Genomic DNA, 14,386 nt, shown 5'->3' on the forward strand with positions numbered 1-14,386 from the left:
CTCTCTTTCTCCCTTCTTTTATGTAGCCTCTGCAATGCTTCTGTCCTGCAGTAGTTTAAATCAATAAAACTTTCTAAAAACAAAAACAAAAAACAATTGGACAATGTATTGGTACAAAAGGAGGCTTGGACTCCTAACTTAGAAGTATATGTATATTCTTACAGTGCAATGGTTATTTTGTCATGTACTTCATTTTTCTTGACATTTCATAAAAATAACAATTGCATAAGCTATCTGTTTTTTTAATCAATTTATCTTACTTTTTAGCTCTCTTGAAGTCACTGTAAAATTAAGTCACTATAAATATTATATATGAAGCTGTCTGGGCTCTGCCCATCCATCGCAGCCCCACCTCTTTGGCCATGAACTCCTTTTTGCCTGAAATAGTGGGGGAAGGGGGTTACTTGGCATTCTTGCTGCTTCCCAGTCCCTTTTAAATATAGTATTACAAACCCCACATGTCCTGTCAAGTTTCTATCTCACAAGAAGAACAGCCCAGGCTTCATGCTTTGCCCAGTCACCCAAAAATGTCACAGCTCAGTTCTTGGGGTAGTGGGAATTTAAAGGTCCCTTCCATCATGACAGTAACATTGCTGCCATCCCAGAGTGACTAGCAGTAATGTAGCCAAGCATTATATAATAATATATGGCAATAATAAAGAGAAGAATCAGGCCCGTAGCCAGAAAATTCCAGTGGGGGGGGCACGGAAAATTTTTTGGGATGGAGGGCCTCCCCTGGCCACCCCACTCTCTCTACCATCACTTTTCTCCTCGCAGCTCTGGTGGTCCTGCCCCCCTCCCTGCGGCACCTCCCCCTCCCTCCCACCGAGCCACTCACTCACCCACCGGGTGAAACTATAAAGAGCGGGCTCCTGGGGCTCTTGCTCGTGCCCCCCTGCGCATCACATGATTGGCTGGAAAAGCTGCTCTGAAGCCCTTGGCGGCCAGCGCTGAACTTGCTGATTGCACCAGAAAGCTGACGTGAGAACCGCTAGCTTTGGTGTGGTTTTTTCAGACAATCACGTGATGGGCGGGGGGCAGGGGGCACCTTGCAAGAGCCCCAGGAGCTCGCTCTTTACAATTTCACCAAGTGGGTGGCTGGGTGGGAGGGAGGGAGGGAGAGGTGCTGTGTGGAGGGGGGCCGCCAGAGCTGCGGGGAGAAAAGTGGCGGCAAAGAGAGCAGGGGCCAGGGAAAGGAGGGGCCATAAAGGTACGAGGAGGGTGGGGTGGAGGGGCCATGCCCCCATGCGCCCGCCCCCTGTGACTACAGGCCTAGGAAGAATATCATATGCTCTGCCTCTAGAAACCGCTCCAGCAATCACTGCGATTTCATGTGAAGGCATGAATATTTTAGCAAGACTATTTCTCATTGATTCTTATTTCCACTGTGATGCCATTTTGTGGGTTCCGTGCACTTCTGCTGCTGTGTCATATGTTGTATTCTGATGCATATTAGATATTTTGCTTCTCCTGAACTATTGAACTGTGCCTTACTTAGTCCCTATGCGTATTATTTCTTTGCCTTATTCCCTGTTAGTTTGAAGTGTACTTTAGAGAACAGAGAGCTGCTGCTAATGAATTCTCCATGCACCCCAAGGAGCACTAATCCAGATTCTATAGAAATTTCATTAGCGCTCTGTGGCCTGAAAATCTGTTTAGCAAGCAAAGTTTTTTTCAGATACAAGGAATGCATAGCAGTAGCTTAGCAGCTAAGGCTTTGGGAACATATGAGTGAAATGTTTGGGGGAAATACTCTCACTGTCGAAAAAGGAGATTTTTATCACTTTACTATTTCTTTTGATAAGACTTTGTTGAGATTTAGCAAAGAGAAAATGGCATAGAATCATAGAATGATAGAGTTGGAAGGGACCTCCAGGGTCATCTAGTCCAACCCCCTGCACAATGTAGGAAACTCACAAACACCTCCCTCTAAATTCACAGTATCTTCATTGTTGTCAGATGGCTATCTAGCCTCTGTTTAAAAATGTCCAAGGAAGGATAACCCACCACCTCCCGAGGAAACCTGTTCCACTGAAGAATCGCTCTAACTATCAGGAAATTCTTCCTAATGTTGAGCCAGGAACTCTTTTGATTTAATTTCAACCCACTGGCATTGTATAAGAAAACTGATATCAAAAATTGTATAAATCGATGGTGCAGTCTCATTTGGAATACTGTGTGCAATTCTGGTCACCGCACCTCAAAAAGGATATTATAGCATTGGAAAAAGTGCAGAAAAGCGCAACTAGAATGATTAAAGGTTTGGAACACTTTCCCTATGAAGAAAGGTTAAAATGCTTGGGGCTCTTTAGCTTGGAGAAACGTCGACTGCAGGGTGACATGATAGAAGTTTACAAGATTATGCATGGGATGGAGAAGGTAGAGAAAGAAGTACTTTTCTCCCTTTCTCACAATACAAGAACTCATGGGCATTTGATGAAATTGCTGAGCAGTTGGGTTAGAATGGATAAAAGGAGGTACTTCTTCACCCAAAGAGTGATTAACATGTGGAATTCACTGCCACAGGAGGTGGTAGCAGCTACAAGCATAGCCAGCTTCAAGAGGGGGTTAGATAAAAATATGGAGCAGAGGTCCATCATTGGCTATTAGCCACTCTGCGTGTGTGTGTGTGTATAAAAAAAATTTTGGCCACTGTGTGACACAGAGTGTTGGACTGGATGGGCCATTGGCCTGATCCAACATGGCTTCTCTTATGTTCTTATGTAAAAGCTTTACCTATATCAATTTAACAGGCCAATCAGAATTGCACTTTCTGTCTATATCTATTTCCACACAGTGCAGTCCTGCTCAGAGTTACTCAAGTATTAGTCCATTGCTGTCAAAGCCTTAGACCAGAGTACTTCCTTATAGGATTGCACTGCCAATCCCTATAAACCCGATCTATATGGATATTTGAATGGATATCTGCAAAAGAAAACAAGATACTCCTGCATGATAATTTTGCATCTGTTTAACGCTATAGTCAATAGTTTTCCAAGGCAGTGTGGGTATTTTCCTGGGATCCCTCATTGTAATACCTCAGTTTTTCCTATTCTACTAATTAATTAATTAATTAACTAATTAATTATTGTATGGCAATGTGTGTACAATAGCCAGAAGAACTGAAGATTGCCTGGCAGCCTTAAGTTCTAACTCTTTTAAGTTGCAAGCTAAACTTATTTTGGGAGGGGGCTTGTTAGCAAAATTGCTGTGGATCTCCTCTTTAGATGGGGGAATTAGCAGAGAAGACCCTGGCAGAGCTTAAGAGAGATCTTTTGCCAATTTACGGAGGTGTAGTTTTCAGGTGACTTGTGACTCTGCAGTGATGCCAGTATATGTGACTCCTATGTCACCAAAAAAAAGGGACAGACGGGGAGGCTTCCATAGTTTGATGGGATTAGTGGGCCTTGATGGGCTCAAGTATTGAAAAACTACCTTAAAAGAAGGAATTGGTCAATTTGGAACCACATTGTAATCTATTGTAACACCATAGCTAAAACAACGGGGTTGTCCTACATGATGGTCTTAAGTCCTTAGCAAAAGTTACTTCCTTGGGCTAATTCTTTGTTTCCAGCGATCTTCTCAACGGCTGGTAGGAACAAACCTTTGTTATGTGTGGGCGTTGTAGCAAGCTCTTTTATTTGACCGCTGGCTACTTTGTTTACATCTGGCTTGACACACCCAGCCTATGTGCTGCAGTTGTTGTAATTTACAAGAACAAAATGGATTCAGGATCCCTTCATCAAGGCTCCTGGTTAAGGGCTGCTCTTAGATGCTGTCGTCCTTGGACAGAAGTGCAGTTGTGTTTTGCATGGATTGGCAGTTTCTTGGGGAAACCTGATCAGAAATCCTTCTATGCAGGAGTTACAGCACTGGGAGGAACAAGCAGGGAGTCCTTTTAGCCAAGCAGGAGTGTTTGCTGTTCGGTCCCACAGAGTAAAATGCCCATATTGAAGCTGGCACAGTTGCCAAATGCTTACAATCACACAGGATCCACTACCTATAGACAGTAGGCAAGTGGGTATTTGTTATTAATGTCCATATTGAGTTAGTTCTTACACCCAATGTTTTCTGCTTATCACTAAATATCCATAGAAGCAGTTTGCCTGTGTTCACACAATATAAGTTCATAACAATAATCCTGTATCTCTGACACTAGGCTAGAGTTAACTCAGTCCATAAATGGTGACAAAAAGGGGGTCCAAGGAGTCTGGAGCCAGGGCCAGAGTGAACACATTCCATTTAAATATGGAGGAGGGGGCTCATGCTTGCAGACTGAGGAGCTCTGAGATCTGTGGCTAACCCAAGGTCAGCCAGCTGGCTTCATGTGGACAAGGGCAAAATCAAACTTGGTTCTCCAAATTGGAGTCCACTGCTCTTAACCTCTACACCATGCCAGCTCCCACTATTCTCCTGATCCTAGAAGTAAAGCTACATGGGAAAATCTTGTTTTCTTTTGTGAATAGCTGCCCAAATTTATGTAAGATGATTTACAATATTAAATAATATTCCAATATAGACATAAACATCTTTTCAAGGATATGTTTATTGTTTATATGTCACTAACAATGACAACCATTAATATTCCCTAATGTGTGTGACAACACATTATTGAAGAGTTTAATGTTTTCAGTGTTATGAAGTGTAACCAAATATGTTGGTAGAGCTTCTGTGACTGTATTGAACAGTAGAAATCTGTCCTTTTTCATTGCAATGATAAATATTCTGAGAAGCAGAACCCCAAATATCGGTGATACTGGAGCTGATCTGGCCTTTTACATAGAAATATTCTAAATGAATGACTGAATGAATGGTCACTGTAAACTGTATTTTAACCTTGTATGCTTACTTTACATCCATTTACACAATAACATAGTTATGTTGTCTACCTCTGCATTCATTTAGATGGAACTCAATTCAGTGTGAAGTAAAAATCTTTTACAATCTTCCTTCTGCCTTACCATTTTTGCCTCTGGTTTTTCAGATAGGCCAACACACCATTCATGGTCACTTTCACCCTACATTTGCTCCAGTTATCGCCACCTTACAGAATTTTGTCAGTGCTAAAAGATCATCTGCTGATTCCTCTCATAAAAACTCAGGTATGGGATAGGAAGCACAAACAAACAATAACCCTGTAGATTATGCTATTTTACTCTATTCTTTCAATGCTATCTTATTCTGATCACCTTGAACACTTATTAGTATGTTCATTTGTATGTAACAAAAGAACAGTAATTGTAATAATACCTACACTTAGGCAAACCCCCCAGAACAGTCCTGCAGAGGAGCATTTCCTGCAAAGAAGCAGGCTGTTCTACAGCAAGCCAGAGATTCTGAGTGTTAAACTGGTGAGCTGAATATGTGATAGCTGGCTGTGGCTGTGGTATCAACTGGGTGATCGGAAGAATCATACCTAATTCTGAATTTGGCATCAGAGTGTGTCTAAACTTGCTGAAATCCACAACTGAGACTGAAGTAATTCTACTCTGTTAGTCTTTGCTTTGTTACAGGCATATGTACTATTCTGTTGGCGAATGGTGAATAAGGTTGCCAATCCCAAGTTGGGGGCAGGGGATCCCCTGGTTTGGAGGCCCTCCCCCCCACTTCAGGGGGATCAGAAAGTGGGGAGAGGGAAATATCGTCTGGGTACTCCATTATACCCTATGGAGACCAATTCCCATATGATATAATGGAATATTGATCTGTGGATATCTAGGGCTCTGGGGGGGCTGTTTTTTTGAGGTAGAGGCACCAAAGTTTCAGCATAGCATCTGGTGCCTCTCCTCAAAACATCTCCAATTTTCAAAAAGATTTGACCAGGGGGTCCAAAAGAAGGTGCCCCCATCGGTCATTATTTCCAAATGGAGGGAAGGCATTTAAAAGGTATGCAATCCCTTTAAATGTGACTGCAAGAAGTCCTGTTGGAGTTCAGTTGTACTTGTCACACCCTTGCATCTGGCTCCACCCCCAAAGTATCCTGGCTTCACTCCAAAGTCCCCAGATATTTCTAGAGTCAGAAAACCTAACGGTGAAACAGTGTTCGGCAGTGACTGGATTTTATCTATGGTATTTTCCCACATAAGCAATCCACTGTAGCTACACTATAGAACATGAAGGGTAAGCATTGTACTAGACATGATGAGCCCTAATGAAGAACAACTTGACACATAAATCAATATAGTGACATTACCTATAGGCCAAGTTGTACTATAGCCATGTTTGTGAATGTGGGCTACTGTGTGTAAATATCCTTTATTGGAGGAATTAATATAAACACACACAGGATATTCAGTAAGCTGGTGTGACTGATGTGCATTGGATAGTGCAGAGGGCCCATCTCTTCCATGGTTATCATTTGGCCTGGCATGAATAAGCTTTTTGCTCAGTGGTAATTTTGGAAGGGTAACTTGAAAAGGCCCTAGTCGCCTGGCACTATTATCTCTTAATTACTGTATTTAATCATTGATTTCTTTATTAGTTGGAGCAGATATGGGTCCAAGGACTGTGGAGATCACAAGGGTAAGCTTTTCAAAAAATTCCCTCTTATCTCAAGTGAAAGCTGTCCCTCTGCTTTGTTAGTGTTTAGTGTTGTATATATATATTAGTTATCTGTGTATTGGGATCAGAATTTTTTATTTACAGCTTATCATGAACTTTATGATTGACTTTAACTATGCAAAACCTGACCTTCTTGCAAAGCATCACTAATTGGATGCAACCCTACAATCATCCTTCTCAGCTTTACATATATCATGCATGTTGGAAATAAAATGTGTCATTGCAAGGCTGCTTTGTATAGTTCAACAATCTGAGTATGGGACCTAGCCAAACCTCAAGGACCAGAAAGTTCTTTTGGTTTCTTGATTCTATAAAGGGAAATATTTTGCATGTGAGATTTAGTGTTATAAAGCATTCAGTTTCCTTTAGTCAAGCACATGAATTGGTGAATTTTGCATCATAGCACATTCTTTATTAAGAAGCCTACATAAGAATTACAGTGTTAAATAAATGTGCAAATGCATATATTGTGTATTCTGTTGTAACAATCATCTTTCTTTTTCTTTTAAGGGGCTGAATGATGCTCTAGGTATTAGTATAGCTGGTGGCAAAGGGAGCCCATTGGGAAATATTCCAATTTTTATTGCTATGATTCAAGCCAGTGGAGTAGCAGCACGTACACACAAACTCAAAGTAAGTGACACTTTCCCTTCAAATACATTTGTTTTGCTGCTGCTCTTTTTTAGTCTTTCAAAAGAGGATTTCTTCTGTTGCAAGGATCATATCTTGATGAAGAAATCTTGATAGCCACTTCCATTTCCAAACATGAAGGCCACTTCCTTTCTTACTTCTGAATGTGTCAGCTTGTGATCGACTATATAAAAGCCATCAAAGCATAGTGGCTTTTTCTTCATGTACTTTGTGATTGGAATCAAGTGCATAATCCCAGGTTTTATAAACTGTAATTTGAGAAGAGAGGCTGCAAAATAATCTTTCTGAATTGGTGTAAAAACAAATACAGGCTGCTTTGTACACATACTTAAGCCTTTGTATCTGACTTTACTTTGTCCTCCATGTAGCCTCATCCCTGCATGACACTGACATATGATGTCCATTTATCCAAATATTTGGCAAGGCATTCAAAATCTTATGCATGCCATGGACAAGTGAATGCTACTGTGGCTTATATCCTAATGTTATGTTCTGTGTCAAAAGATATATCTGCTAGCAAAAATAGAGAACAGCTTTTCTCCTTCAGCAGGGGAGTCATCCAAACTTTGTTAGGTCATGCCTCTGTTTGCTACTGGTAGGGTTATGCCAATTTTTGTAAATCCCTCTGTTGGAGAGATTAAAGGCTGACCCCTTCAGTTTGGATAGCCCTACTGTTCCTGTGGGATGTTTCTAGCTTTGCTCCACTTAAAAAAAATCTAGTCACAGATTGAGAGAAAACAGAAATAGTGGAAAATACTGGGGAGGATCCTGCAGCTCTGGCCAGCCTGAACAAACCTGTCCCTGTGGCACAAAAAAAAACAAAAGATCAAAGGAAGAGGCCCCTCCCACCCAAGGTTTTGGGCAGTGGAGAGAGAGCTCTGGAAAGCCTCCTGATGACCTCACAGCCAGCTGTGGGGAGATAAAGACTCAAGGCTTCAAGCTGCAATTTCCCCCATCACCAGCAACCAATGATCTAGATTCAACCAATGATCTAGATTCACAGGCTGGTGCAGTGTGCAGTGGCAAGGCACTGTGCCAGCTCCAAGAGCCACAGGAGCCTTGAGAGGTGAAGATCAGTTTGTAAGATGCTTTGGGGTAAGATTACCAACCTCCTAACCAACAATCCCCCTGAACAGATTGTTAGGATGAGGGGGAACTCTAGTAACAACCTTCCCTGGGCCCAGTTCTTTAATCCCTATGGGTAGCAGACTGTTCAAGCACACCCAAACATGGGCCCCAGAACATTTTTTCCTGTGCTTTCAAGTCCCAGCATGGAACGGATGGCCCAGACATTGAGATTTTCATGACTCATTCCTATCATTTGGGGGTCCATTTCAGAAGTCCAATTCAATTGCCCACTCAGGCTTTCCCTTTTGCCAGTGGTCTCATGAAAAGAAGCAGTCTGCAGAAAGGCAGGGAAGGAGGCAGCACCAGGGGAGGGATCCCTCAGCCCCCCTGCAAAAGAGGCAGGCTTTTACAAGGCTCTAAACCAGAGGTCCTCAAACTATGGCCCGCGGGCCAGATGCGGCCCGCTGAGGACGTTTATGCGGCCCTCCGGGTTATGGCAAAATCAGACTGGAAGTGACGTTCGACCTAAACTTGCGTTAGCAACGCACACTTCCGGCACTGGGCTGAGGCGGCGGAGACAGAGTGTGAGGTGATACCGAGGTGAGGTGAGTTCCCAGGCCGGGGTGTGTGGTGTGGGGAAGGGAGAGAGATGCAGAAGACGGAGAACTGACGGCCCGCGGCCTTGTACAGTAATGGCAGTCTGGCCCTCCAACAGTCTGAGGGACAGTGAACTGGCCCCCTATTTAAAAAGTTTGAGGACCCCTGCTCTAAACCTTCTAAGGCTCACTCTTCTGAAGAGTCAGAGGAAGAGTTCCAGGCACCCATATCATCTAAGACTTCTAAAAGGTCTCAGGTGCAGGACATGCATAGTCAAACTGACACAAGTCTATCCAGTTTAAAATCCTGACACCCAGCAATAAGATCTGCAATCACAAAATTTCATTCTAGGGAATAAATGGTTGTGAACATGGATGCAATCTGTTCCACTCAATCCATAACCTGATAAACACCGATGAGAGGCTCACAGGATTTGACTGGCCATGTAAAGTATGGGAGATGGCTGATAGAATACAAATAGGCTTTGGCAGTTATGCAGACCTGTTGTTAAAATGGGGCAAAATACCAGGTTCCAAATGCAATTGTGGTGCAGCCTGCCAAACTATTTTTCATCTGTCACAGAAATGTAAGCATTGTGCTTTCCATGGAGAAGTGAAGGAACTCTTTGAACTCTCCTCAGCTGTGACTGAATTGATTAAAAATCTATATATTAGCATTTAGGGGGATTTCCCTATTGGTCTGCATACTCTTTATATCAACTTCATTACATGTTTGCATACTTCCAGTATGTAACTCTGCCATAGAATAAATAAATAAAGGCATCAGCTGTGTTATCGAACTTCACTCGAGCTGCAAATTTGCTGCAAAACCCAGACACAGATCCCTTATAGCAAAAAAGACGTTACTTAAAATAAAAAGAGCCATCCAGTATGCCTCAGATGCCTCTCAGGATCAATAGTTCTGTGCTGCTTTTCTGCCACTTGCCCAATATTTGGTTTCATCTATGGTTTTATCTGTATTTCACATACTGAAAGTTTTTTTAGATCACTTGTTAACTTGTGTCTGATTGCCATCCTATGAGTTATATTAGCTGATGCTGTGTAGGTTTTGATATTGTGTAGATTACATTTTGATTGTTTAAATTTATTGTATATATTTACTGTTGTAACCCACCCTGAGCCCTACAGTCCAGGGAAGGGCAGGCTAGAAATAAAACACACACACAGGTGCCATTCTCGCGCCCCTCCCCCCCCCCCATGCTCCAGAAATCCTGGCTCTTTTGCTCAGTGATAACAATTCTAAAAACACTCTAGCAATTGCAAAATTTGGCAGTCCTTTTTAGGGTGGCCAGACCGTCCCGGTCTCCCGGGACTTTCCCGGATCTGGCCCCCAATTCCCGGCTCCCGGGCTGGGTATACCGGGACCATTTTGAGGTCCCGGTTTAGCCAGCCAGAGAGCCGGGGGCCGCGCGCCCGGGTGGGGAAGGTGGCGAGGGAGGGAGGGAGCGACCCTGCGCCTGCGCAGATCGCCCTGCGCACGCGCAGGGACGCTCCCTCCCTCACTCGCTGCCTTCCCCGCCGGCGCACGGGGCCCAGCGGTGGCGGCGGAGGCCCGGGAGGGCGTCGGAAAGGCCCGCGGGGGTCGCTGGAGGCCTCCAGCGACCCCCGCGGGCCTTTCCGACGCTTCCCGGGGCTCGCTTCCCCCACCCCCCGTCCTCCCTTGCCTTCCCCTTCCCTCCCCTTCGCTCCCTGACTCACCGGGAGGCCGCCCGGGCCGCAGCGCGGCCCGGCGCCGGCCTCCCTTGCCTTCCCCTTCCCCCCCTTCCCTTCCCTACTCACCGGGAGGCCGCGCGGGCCGCAGCGCGGCCCGGCGCTGGCCTCCCTTACCTTCCCCTTCCCCCCCCTTCCCTTCCCTACTCACCGGGAGGCCGCGCGGGCCGCAGCGCGGCCCGGCGCTGGCCTCCCTTACCTTCCCCTTCCCCCCCCTTCCCTTCCCTACTCACCGGGAGGCCGCGCGGGCCGCAGCGCGGCCCGGCGCTGGCCTCCCTTACCTTCCCCTTCCCCCCCTTCCCTTCCCTACTCACCGGGAGGCCGCGCGGGCCGCAGCGCGGCCCGGCGCTGGCCTCCCTTACCTTCCCCTTCCCCCCCCTTCCCTTCCCTACTCACCGGGAGGCCGCGCGGGCCGCAGCGCGGCCCGGCGCTGGCCTCCCTTACCTTCCCCTTCCCCCCCTTCCCTTCCCTACTCACCGGGAGGCCGCGCGGGCCGCAGCGCGGCCCGGCGCTGGCCTCCCTTACCTTCCCCTTCCCCCCCTTCCCTTCCCTACTCACCGGGAGGCCGCGCGGGCCGCAGCGCGGCCCGGCGCTGGCCTCCCTTACCTTCCCCTTCTCCCCCTTCCCTTCCCTACTCACCGGGAGGCCGCGCGGGCCGCAGCGCGGCCCGGCGCTGGCCTCCCTTACCTTCCCCTTCCCCCCCCTTCCCTTCCCTACTCACCGGGAGGCCGCGCGGGCCGCAGCGCGGCCCGGCGCTGGCCTCCCTTACCTTCCCCTTCCCCCCCTTCCCTTCCCTACTCACCGGGAGGCCGCGCGGGCCGCAGCGCGGCCCGGCGCTGGCCTCCCTTACCTTCCCCTTCCCCCCCCTTCCCTTCCCTACTCACCGGGAGGCCGCGCGGGCCGCAGCGCGGCCCGGCGCTGGCCTCCCTTACCTTCCCCTTCCCCCCCCTTCCCTACTCACCGGGAGGCCGCGCGGGCCGCAGCGCGGCCCGGCGCTGGCCTCCCTTACCTTCCCCTTCCCCCCCTTCCCTTCCCTACTCACCGGGAGGCCGCGCGGGCCGCAGCGCGGCCCGGCGCTGGCCTCCCTTACCTTCCCCTTCCCCCCCCTTCCCTTCCTACTCACCGGGAGGCCGCGCGGGCCGCAGCGCGGCCCGGCGCTGGCCCTCCCTTACCTTCCCCTTCCCCCCCTTCCCTTCCCTACTCACCGGGAGGCCGCGCGGGCCGCAGCGCGGCCCGGCGCTGGCCTCCCTTACCTTCCCCTTCCCCCCCCTTCCCTTCCCTACTCACCGGGAGGCCGCGCGGGCCGCAGCGCGGCCCGGCGCTGGCCTCCCTTACCTTCCCCTTCCCCCCCCTTCCCTTCCCTACTCACCGGGAGGCCGCCCGGGCCGCAGCGCGGCCCGGCGGCGGCCTCCCTTGCCCTCCCCTTCCCTCCCCGACTCACCGGGAGGCTGCCCAGGCCGCGCTGCGGCCCGGCGGCGGCCTCCATTTCCCTTCCCTTCCCTCCCCGACCCGCGGGAGGCCTCCAGCGACCAGCGCCGGCCTCTCCGCCGCCTCCCCGGCCTCCGGACCAGCCCTGGTATCAGGTAAGCAGGGCAGGGAGGGAGGGGGGCCGAAAGCGGGGGGGGGGCGGCTGGCGGGAGGGGGCGGCCTTCCTTCCCTCCCTCCTTCCTTCCCTCCCTCCCTCCTTTCTTCCTCCTTCCTTCCTTCCTTCCTTCCTTCCTTCCTTCCTTCCTTCCTTCCTTCCCTCCTTCCTTCCCTCCCTCCCTCCTTTCTTCCTCCCTCCTTCCTTCCTTCCTTCCCTCCCTCCTCCCTCCCTTCCTTCCTTCCTTCCTTCCCTCACTCCTTCCCTTCCTTCCTTCCCTCCCTCCTCCCTTCCTTCCTTTCTTTCTTCCTTCCCTCCCTCCCCCCTTCCTTCCTTCCTTCCTTCCTTCCTTCCTTCCTTCCTTCCTTCCTTCCTTCCTTCCTTCCTTCCTTCCTTCCCTCCCCCCTTCTTCCCTCCCTCCCCCTTCCTTCCTTCCTTCCTTCCTTCCTTCCTTCCTTCCTTCCTTCCTTCCTTCCTTCCTTCCTTCCTTCCTTCCTTCCTTCCTTCCTTCCTTCCTTCCTTCCCTCCCTCCCTCCTCCCTTCCTTCCTCCCTCCCTCCCTCCCTCCCTCCTCCCTTCCTTCCCTCCTTATGTTCTTATGTAACACAGAGTGTTGGACTGGAGGGGCCACTGGCCTGATCCAACAGGGCTTCTCTTATGTTCTTATGTGACACAGAGTGTTGGACTGGAGGGGCCACTGGCCTGATCTAACAGGGCTTCTCTTATGTTCTTATGTGACCAGAGTGGTGGACTGGATGAGCCATTGGTCTGATGCAACAGGGCTTCTCTTATATTTTTATGTGGCACAGAGTGTTGGACTGGAGGGGCCACTGGCCTGATGCAACAGGGCTTCTTTTATGTTCTTATGTGACACAGAGTGTTGGACTGGAGGGGCCACTGGCCTGATGCAACAGGGCTTCTGTTATGTTCTTATGTGACGCAGAGTGTTGGACTGGATGGGCCACTGGCCTGATCCAACAGGGCTTCTGTTATGTTCTTATGTGACGCAGAGTGTTGGACTGGATGGGCCATTGGCCTGATCCAACATGGCTTCTCTTATGTTCTTATGTGACAATACTGACTTTGGTGGACCCAAGCACTGATTCAGTGTAAGGGAGCTTTGTGTTTGTGTCTTCTGGTGCAATTTTGTTCTCAGATCCTGTATTTACTTCATCAGTATATGGGATAAGGCACTTTCTCAACTGTGCTGCATAATGCAGCCTATTTATTTTGTCCTGTTTGCTCTGTTGGCTCTATCTGCGCCACCTTCATCACTTTCGGGTGTGGATCCCCAGTGGGGTGGTCTCCCGACTCCCTCCGCCGGCTGTCTCTTATAGCCCTGCGCCCCCTCTTTCATTTGATATGTGTCCCGTGCGGGTGCCACCCTCCCGCCGGGAGATGCCGCAAAATGAGCCCCCTTGAGGCTTATGGCGGCAGGGCTCGGGGGAAGCGAGCTAGACTGCTGTTCTTTTGAGGGGTTATAGAGTGTTTCGAGCCCCTCCCTGTGGCATCCGTCCCATCGTTGTGGGACCCAGGGGGCCGGCGCAGCGGCCTGCCGAAGCAGCCTGTCACTAATAACACAGGTCGAGATGCGGAAGTGACTGACAGGCTGCTTCAGCGGGCCGCTGCGCCGGCCCCCTGGGTCCACAATGATGGGACCGATGCCACAGGGAGGGGCTCGAAACACTCTATAACCCCTCAAAAGAACAGCAGTCTAGCTTGCTTCCCCCGAGCCCTGCCGCCATAAGCCTCAAGGGGGCTCATTTTGCGGCATCTCCCGGCAGGAGGGTGGCACCCGCACGGGACACATATCAAATGAAAGAGGGGGCGCAGGGCTATCAGAAACAGCCGGCGGAGGGAGTCGGGAGCCCACCCCACTGGGGGATCCACACCCCGAAAGTGATGAAGGTGGCGCAGGTAGAGCCAACAGAGCCAACAGGACAAAAGAAATAGGCTGCATTATGCAGCACAGTTGAGAAAGTGCCTTATCCCATATACTGATGAAGTGTATATACAGGATTTGAGAACAAAATTGTTTCCGGCGGTGATATTTGGGGGATTTTTGGGGACGTCACAGGAAGTGCTGTGAAGTCACTTCCTGTTTCCGGCAGTGGCATTTGGGGGAAATGATGTCATTTGGGGGAAATGATGTCACAGGAAGTGATGTCACTTCCTGCTTCCGGCAGGCGGCGCGGGGG

General features: G+C 49.1%; 1 protein-coding gene across 1 annotated transcript in view; it reads left to right on the forward strand.

The window, feature by feature from the left end:
- Positions 1 to 14,386, forward strand: part of PATJ (PATJ crumbs cell polarity complex component) — a 332,986-nt gene that overhangs the window by 289,858 nt on the left and 28,742 nt on the right. The window contains 3 exon segments of the mRNA XM_060231912.1: positions 4,985 to 5,102; positions 6,482 to 6,522; positions 7,072 to 7,194. Of these exon segments, the coding sequence (XP_060087895.1) occupies positions 4,985 to 5,102; positions 6,482 to 6,522; positions 7,072 to 7,194 (282 nt within the window).

This window comes from Heteronotia binoei, chromosome 2 (genome assembly GCF_032191835.1).
Source record: "Heteronotia binoei isolate CCM8104 ecotype False Entrance Well chromosome 2, APGP_CSIRO_Hbin_v1, whole genome shotgun sequence".
In the NCBI taxonomy this organism is placed as follows: Eukaryota; Metazoa; Chordata; class Lepidosauria; order Squamata; family Gekkonidae; genus Heteronotia; species Heteronotia binoei.